The 8,028-nt window shown below is 61.7% G+C and overlaps 1 protein-coding gene across 1 annotated transcript in view; it reads right to left on the reverse strand.

Annotated features, from left to right (window-relative positions):
- Nucleotides 1-462: 462 nt before the first annotated feature.
- CHRD (chordin) overlaps nt 463-8,028 on the reverse strand; it is an 11,780-nt gene continuing 4,214 nt past the window's right edge. The window contains exons 3-22 of the mRNA XM_045296412.1: nt 7,955-8,027; nt 7,771-7,870; nt 7,579-7,666; nt 7,063-7,204; nt 6,818-6,958; nt 6,655-6,737; nt 6,422-6,569; nt 6,146-6,252; nt 5,935-6,054; nt 4,997-5,153; nt 4,492-4,712; nt 3,836-3,949; nt 3,284-3,541; nt 3,107-3,200; nt 2,970-3,023; nt 2,596-2,699; nt 2,024-2,126; nt 1,395-1,549; nt 1,210-1,309; nt 463-954 (exon numbers count right to left, since the gene is read on the reverse strand). Coding sequence (XP_045152347.1) covers nt 899-954; nt 1,210-1,309; nt 1,395-1,549; nt 2,024-2,126; nt 2,596-2,699; nt 2,970-3,023; nt 3,107-3,200; nt 3,284-3,541; nt 3,836-3,949; nt 4,492-4,712; nt 4,997-5,153; nt 5,935-6,054; nt 6,146-6,252; nt 6,422-6,569; nt 6,655-6,737; nt 6,818-6,958; nt 7,063-7,204; nt 7,579-7,666; nt 7,771-7,870; nt 7,955-8,027 — 2,418 coding nt within the window. The 3' untranslated portion in view covers nt 463-898. The remainder of the gene's footprint in view (nt 955-1,209; nt 1,310-1,394; nt 1,550-2,023; nt 2,127-2,595; nt 2,700-2,969; nt 3,024-3,106; nt 3,201-3,283; nt 3,542-3,835; nt 3,950-4,491; nt 4,713-4,996; nt 5,154-5,934; nt 6,055-6,145; nt 6,253-6,421; nt 6,570-6,654; nt 6,738-6,817; nt 6,959-7,062; nt 7,205-7,578; nt 7,667-7,770; nt 7,871-7,954; nt 8,028) is intronic.

Here is an 8,028-nt window from a genome sequence, read left to right on the forward strand (position 1 = left end):
GGACTTAATGTATCCTCGATTTACTCGATCCATCCACTCAACCAAAAGCTGGACCAAGGCTGACACAGGTTCGCTCCAGAACTGGTCCAGAGCACCATCCGTGTCCAGGAAAGAGGGGTCAGAGGGGAGGGTGGGCCTCCCTTAGACAAAGGAAACAAAGGTCTGGGGCACTGCAGTTTCTCTGCTTGGAGCAACTTCAATCATGGTGCCAGAAAAGATGCTGGAGAGGGCAGTGGGGACTAAACGCTAGTGTCAACCTGTGTCCTGCTGCCTGAATCCTGAATCCATCTCAAGGACGTGCCAACCCCCTCTCTCAGGAACCACTGCCACCATTCCGCTCCCTCTCCAGGTCCCTAAGTTCCAGCGAGGCTCCCCTCTCACCTCCTGCTCTTAGACCCCTCGCCACTGAGCCTCACCAGGGTTCCCTGGCCACAAAGATGCAACTGAAAGGCCAAAGACTGAAAAAAAAAAAACACTGTTTTAATAAATACAAAAATCTCCAATAGTGACTCTGCTCAGCTCGGGCAGCAGGAGTGGAGTAGGGGGACCCTTGATGCTGAGTGAGGATAAATTAAAAATCCAACAAGCCAGTGGCATTATGGGGCAAGGGGCTGGGCTTCCAGGGCAGACATGGGAGGGCCGGCCTGAGGACGAGAATGGCAGGGTGACTGGGTAGGAGTGGGAGTGGAAATGGCCTTGGTCTGGCCCCAAGGGGCTCGTCCTCCCCCTTGTGGACTTGCGGCTCCCAGAGGTAGTGGGGGAGGGAGAAGGGCAGAGAAGAGGAGCCGAAGGCACTGGGTTTCCCACAGGAGGATGAGGGTCCTCAGCGCTGCCCCTTCCCCAGCCCAGGCCCCCCCGCCCCGTCCTCTTGGTCTGGCTGCCTTCTGTGCACACCGCCCTACGAGCCTTCAGCTTCTCTCTCCAGCTCCGGAGCAGTCCTGGCCTCTAGGGGGGCTGGAGACACAAGGGAGTGAAGTGGGAGGAGGAGGAGGAGGCCTGCGCGGCAGGGAGAGAGAACCTCTCTGTTCTGGTCCCAGGAGGGTCAGGGTTTCGGAAGCAAGTCAGTGCCCACCAGGGTGTGATCTTCGTCTGGGGGTTTAAGTATGCAGAGCTTCAAAACTACTCTTGTTAACCAAAGATAATCACTGACAGCCTTTGCGAAGCAGGCCCAGGTAGGTGCCCCCTGCGCCCCAGGCAGCCCTCACTCACGCCTCCGGGATGTGCAGCGGGAGCAGCACGGGCTCTCCTTCTCTGCGCCACAGGACAGCGGGGGTGAGCAGTCATCCCGCTCACAGTGCGGCACCCCGGCCTGGAGCAGCACCAAGCAGAGGCTGAGGGTCCCCCAGCTTCGTCAGGGGAGCCTCCCTCGTACAGGCTCCTTGCTCCCGACTTACCCCACATCTGCAGGTTATACAGCTCATCTCCCCAAAGGGGGGCACCAACGGGTGCCAGCTCTGGCTCTCTGGAAACCACTGGCCCGCAAAACGGCAGCCCCGGGGCCCATCAGCCTGCATGGGGTCGCCCTGCTGGGGGCGGGCCCCTGACCCCACTGTTGGGAGGGAGCGAGAGACAGGATGAAGAAGGAGTCAACAGATGTGGGTTTCATGAGGTCCACCCATGTTTCATCATGATACATGTGGACGGAGAGATGGCTGGGCAAGTGTCTGGATGGACAGATAGTAGGATGGGTGGATGGGTAGGTGAAGAGGTGGGTGGGTGGGTGGATGGAGGGATGGAGGGATGGAGGGATGGATGAATGGATGGATGGAAGGCTGGATGGAATGGGGACTGGAGCTGGCCATGCCCACTGATCACACCCATTCTTTTCACTGTGCTATAGCCCGGGCTTCAGGCTGGCACACAGCAGTGTTCAGGAAGTGCTGAATTAGCTGAGAAGCCCCCTCCACCCTCACCCACCTCCTCATCCCCCACCCCCACTCTTCACCATGCATCCCCTCACCCAAGACCAGGTGCTTCAGAGCCTCGCCTCCCACTGCAGCCTCAGCACCCACCCCTTCCTCACCTGGACACTGTTTGCAGCAGTCAGTGGGGTTGGCTCGCACAGGCTGGGCACAGGCCAGCCGGGGACACTGCACCTTCTCACAGTGCACCTCTCCGGTGCCCCCCTGTAAGGGTCCACTGGGTGAGGACTGGCAGGAGGGAGGGGCCACCTATGCTTCTGGCTTCCTCCCTCAATTTCCCTGCATCTCAAGCGGAACACGGACCCATGACTTTCTCCGGAGCTTCCGGGCCAGTGTTCTCTAAGCCTAACCTCATCCCCTCATGGAAACGCTGCCGGGTGGCTGCTCCCCTTGGCACACAGGAGGGGAGCCTGAGGCCCAGGAGAAGCATGCCCCCCATCACATCGGGCGGAGTGGGACTCCCCCTCCAGGGCAGCCCTGGCCCACTACCCACAGGAAGCTGACTCCCAGTGCCAAAGGGACTTCTCTGGAATTGCTTTCACTTCTTGAGTCCTCCCACCCTCTCCCTCCCAAAGATGGGTCTTCTTCCCCAGGTGCCCCCCACCCCCATCTCTGCAGACCTGGCTAGAGGCTGAAATGGGTGCAGTCTCTGGAGAAGATGGGGAAGCCATACCTTGCAGGTGCAGACAGCACACTTAATTAAACCAAAGGGGGGCACCACGGGGTGCCATCGGGTCCCCGCCGCCCGCCAGCTCCGGTCACCATCAAAATAGCATCCTGGGGGTGGGGGGTACGTGCCCCGTGGCAGTCAGTGCTAAGCTGGGCCCACAACCAAGTCGTCCACCACAAGCCAACCCCACATAGCCTCACCCCGAGTCCCTTCACAGGGCAGTCGCATTCGTGAGAGGTGCCAGGTGTCACTAGAGCCCATGCCCTTCAGCCCTCCCCCTTCACATCTGTGTCTGTCTCCTCCTCCTTTCACCCCCCAGCCCCACCCAGTAGCACCCCCCTCCGCACCCCTCAGCCCTGCACACCCAGGCAGCTCACCCTCTCCTGGGTCGCGGCTCCTGGGCAGCCCCCGGTCTCTGACATCCTGCTTCTCTGTGGAGCCAAAGGCACGTCTAGGGCAGAGGGTGACCCTCTCCTCCCCTCCACTTCCCCCCTCTCCCCTGCCAGGCACTCACCTGGGCACACAGGGCAGCACTGGTCTGGCACCTGCACTGGGCGTGGGCAGTGGAGCGGTGGGCACACCACGGGGTCACAAATCACAGTGCGTCTCTGCGGGGCCCGGGAGCAGCCACACTAACTGGGTGCCCTCAGGCCTCGGGTCCCTAGAAGCCCTCCCGCACCCGAGCCCCTACCTGGCAGGCGCAGAGTGAGCAGAGTGGGTCATAATTAGGTGCCCAGCGAGCCCCGTGGGGACGCTGCTGCCCCTCAAAGAAGCATGAGTTCCCGTCCCGGGGGCGTCCTGGTCTGACGGGAGCTGGAGCCTCCGGGCCGGGCGCAGCGGGCAGCGCAGGCTGGGGGGCCACATCGGGGGTTCCCGGCGCCCACATGCCCTCGGCCCCCGCCGCAGCCAGGCGCAGACCGCCCACCTCACAAGCATTGGCGACGTGCACCTGAACAAGAAGCCAGCTGAGGGTCATGCTGCTCCCTGCCTTGTCCTCCACCGGCAACAGGCAGGAGGCCTGAGGGACAGCAGATCCCCCACCCCAGGCACCTCAGGAGGACACTAGCATCCAGCCTCCGGAGGCAGGGCTGCTGTGTGCCATCCCTTTTATTACCTGGTCTGGCTTCATCCTCCCAACCAGCCAGGTCATTTGCTACCATCGCCCAGCTCTCTGGAGAGCGCCGGAGTGACCCACAGGGCCACAGTGCTAACCCAGCCCTGAATCACCCACGCAGGCGGCTACCTGCCCTCGCAGCTCCCCACGGGGGCTCCCCTTGGTGGTGATCAGCAGGGAGGCGGTGCCCTTTGCCAGGTGCTGCAGCAGCTCAGGCTCCAGGTCTTTCACCACACCTTGGGCCTGCGTGCACATCCACAGGAGGAACAAAAGGGACAGGACACTTCAGGGCTGAGCCCACTGTCCTCCATGCAAAGGGGAAGAAACTGAGACCCAGCGAGCTCGAATGAGTCTCTGGAGCAGTGACATCATCCAGTAGCAACCACCTCTTGGACTCCAATACTCTGCTGCCCACACACCTCCGAGGGCTGGTCCACTCCCTGCCGACAGGCCCTGGTGCCACCCAACATAATCCATATCGCCCAGGAGAGCCCCCCAGGAAAGGCCGGGGTGGGGGAGAGGGGAATTAATGCCAAAAGCTGTTTTACTGAAAGGTCTTTATTCATATTACCTCACAGGACAGGTGGACAGTGCCTTGTGAACACAAGATCACCCAGCCCGTCGGGGGCTGAGTCACATCGGTACCCAGGTCGTTCCCCCGAGCACATGCCAACTCTGCTAAACTAGGCTGCCTGCCCTCTGCCCCCCTCTCCCCCAGGCCCACACAGCCCTTCGGGCTAATGAGTGGCTACTTCCCAAGCTGTGTCCCATGCCAATGTCCTCACCTCTGGGCCGTAGAATCCCTTCAGTAGTCGCCGGGGTCCTGGCATCCCAGGAGGCCCAAGAAGGTGGGCAGCGACAGTGCCCTGTTCTGAGCCACCAAGCCCAGCCAGCAGCACCTCGTAGTGCAGGTGACAGTGGGTGTCGAGGGAGAGCCAGGCATGCCCTGCGGCCTGGCTCCTCACAGGGGGCAGCACCAAGGCTCCTGCGAGGGGCACAGGCGGCGCTGGGCCCAGACAGGGGAGAGGAGACAGATGAGGCCTGGCCTGGAGCGGCCTCTCCATCCCAGCATTCCCCACGTTCCCAGCATAGCCCCCAGGCACTGGGAAGCACTGTGCATGGGCCCAGGGCCTGCGAGCAGCAACTCTCCGTTCCCGCACCGTGCCAACAGGGAAACCGCCGGCAAGAGTACCTCATCTTCCCCACTGGCAGCCCAGCGGCACCAGCCCTCAGGCCCTGTGTCACGCTTTAGAAGACACTCAAAGTCAGGTGGAGCCCCAAGACACTCACCATTGAGGCGGGCGCTATGCCCACTGTAAGGCAGGGCAGCCACGTGCCCCCGCAGCTCCCCCTCTGGGAAGTCCTTGGTGCCCACATTCAGGAAGAGTTCATTCTGCAGCAGCATATGAGCCCCTCGGGCACCCAGTGCAGGGCAGATACCCACGGCCTGCAGGGCAGGGCAGGGCAGGGTGAGCCCTAGCCTCAGCCTGCCAGACCCGGAACAAACCTCTCACACTTAAGGTTCTGAGGCCTTACCATGTTTTGTGTCCCCACCCTGTCCATGTGCACTCCCACAGCACATCAGTTGCTATGGATAAAAGCCTTACAGTCTCACGCCCCTCCTCTGCCACTCCCCAGCTGGGTAGCTTTCAGCAGTTACTGAGCCTCTCTGGTCCTTCACCCTGTCCTCTTTAAAATGGGCATTGGGAGAGGCAGAGTAAGGCAACTGGTGTGGGGCCTGGCACGGAGAAACACACCGTACATAATCACTGTGACCACATTAATTCTGATCTGACCTATTGCACGGAGAAGATCAGGGGATGGAGTGCTTACGAGCTGGACTGCTTACATAAGGTCTGCAGTCTGAAACCACTGGCCACACTGCGGGAGGGCAAAGCTTTCTACTCCTGTAAAGAGTGACAGTCTCAGAAACCCACGAGGGCAGTAGGGTCGCTATGAGTCGATGGCAGCGTGTTTGGGACTGGAGTCGATTGCACTAATCTCCCTGTCTAACCCCTGAGCCACATCTGAACGCCTGTGTACTCCAATCCCTCGCCTGGGCTCACTAAACAGAAGCCATGTCACCCACTGAACAAACCTGTCATGGAGGGCATCATGCCGCCTGTCCCTGCTCAGCCCACACAGCTCCCCCTGCCATGTCCTGGCCGTCCTGGTGCATGGCCCCTGAGTGCCAAGGGGTTGAAGCCCAGTTCTGCCTGAGCCCTCACCATGCGTCCTCCAGGAGGGAGTCCAGCCATCTGGCACAGCACGGTGCGCTGGTTCCTCCGCTGAGGCTTGGTCTCCAGGGTCATGGCCACCACCTCACTGCCTAGCCCTACCACTTGGACCTGGTGGGCAGAGTGGGAGGGGGCACTGGAGTGGCAGAGAAGGCCCTGCCTCGTTACCCTCCCCTTGCCTGCCTGTAGCCCCTACCCTCACCTGGTAGATCAGCGAGCCATTTGCCTGTAGTGTGAGGCTGGCTGAGCCAGCAGCCCCTGTCTGGACTGGCATCAGGGCATCAGCCCCACAAAGAACACTCTGTAGGACTGCAGGAAGACAGGGCAGGTGCCAGGCTTGCGCAGGGTCGCTCACACTCCCAGCTCCCTCCCACCCCCTCCCTTCTCGGCCCACCCCTGGTCCTTGTCTGTGTCTTTCAGCTGTACGTGCTGGTGCCAGAGGGAGGTAGGGGGCGGGGGTCCCAGCACCCTGCCTCACCGTCGCAGCTCTGCCTGGCAGTGATGTGTCCACTGATGCGCGGTCCTGGCCCACCTGCCCTCTCCAGCACCATCTGCAGCTCCCCCAGAACCAGCCAGCTCATCTCCTGGTCTGTCAGGTTGGGCAGCACCTCTGCAAAGCCTGGCTCCTGGGGAAGCAAGCAGGAAGTGGGAGGCAGCGGCAAGAGGCCACTGATGGTGGTGACAGCAAGAGCCAGACCCACCCTCACTCACCTGACTTGAGGCGTTGGCCTGGAGCTCTCGAAGGAGCTGCCCCTGGTGTAGAATCTGGAGCTGCAAGGGGACCTGGACTGGCCCTGCAATGGCCACACAGGTGAGGCCCTTCTGAAAGGCCAGCCCTCTCCAGCTAGCCCTCTCACCTGCCTGATTCACTTACCCCCACTCCTGGCTTCCAGCAGCCCGCGGAAGAGCAGCAAAAAATGCAAGGAGTTCTCCGTGTCACTGAGCGTGAGCAGGGTGATGGCCCCCACGCCCTGCTGTGGAGGGTCTTCCAGGGTCAGGATGGCACTGAAGGTCTCTAGACAGGGAGGGAGACCACAGAGCGGGTTTGGAAGACCTGCCTTACTCCTGGAGCGTAGAGAAGATCCAGAACTTCACACCAGGGCCGTTGGCTCTCCTCACCTGCAGCTAGGGCCCGGTGCCTGATGAGGGGCCCCCAGACCTCCCCGGAGGGGTGAGCTGGTGTCAGGAGTGCCACATGCAGCTGCTCTGACCGAAGGAGCCGCAGGGACAAGCGGGGCACTCCCCGCCACACCCCACAGACCTGGAGCGGAGACAAGGAGGGCCTTCTCAGCCAGCTGCCAAGCACAGGCCACCTGAGAGACCCAGCTTGGCCGGGGGACCTATGGGCCGAAGGCTCCGGTGCCTCCTAGCAAGCTTGCCAAATGGCTCTGGAGGCAGATTCCTTAGTTCAAATCCTGGCTCCACCACTTACTAGCTGTGTGACCTAGAGCAAGTCACATTCTGCTTTTGAGCCTCGGTTCCCTAGTCTGTAAAATGGGGGCATCAGAAAGTCAGTGACACCCCTCCCCTATCCCACACACAGGGATGTTTTGAGGAGGACCCGAGGCAATGCCCAGCAAGCCCTCAGGGCAGTGCTCAGCACTGGACACGTGCTCTTAGATAGCACCGTCTCACCAGGCCTTCCTGGGTCGGGGCTGCAGGGTGTTCGAACAGGATGCTGCCAGTTGAGTCTGAGAAGCGAACCCTGGCAGGGCGGTCCAACCTGGGGAAGAGGGGACTCAAGAGCCTGGGCTAGAGGCAGCCGCTCCCTTGTGAGTCCACAGCTCTACTCGTGGGGAGCTGAGCTCCCCGCCTCCCCTCTCTCACCTCTGGTAGGAGATGGAGAAGCGCAGGCTGGAGCGCAGCAGAGAGACTCGGGCCCGGGCCACCGCCTGCGACCTTGGTCCGGTCAGCAGCGCCACGAAGTCTGCGGGATAGGAAGAGGGCCTCAACTCCTCACCCGCCCCCACTGTCCCGACCGACGGCGATCCCAGCCCTGGGCCCCGCCTACCGGTGTGGCCATCGCTGCGCGCCCGCTCGTCAGAGCCCGGCTCCCCCGGGTCGCTATAGCTGCGGTGCTCAGGG

Source organism: Echinops telfairi, unplaced genomic scaffold, assembly GCF_000313985.2.
Source record: "Echinops telfairi isolate 266 unplaced genomic scaffold, ASM31398v2 ScPeMD7_7407;HRSCAF=8445, whole genome shotgun sequence".
In the NCBI taxonomy this organism is placed as follows: domain Eukaryota; kingdom Metazoa; phylum Chordata; class Mammalia; order Afrosoricida; family Tenrecidae; genus Echinops; species Echinops telfairi.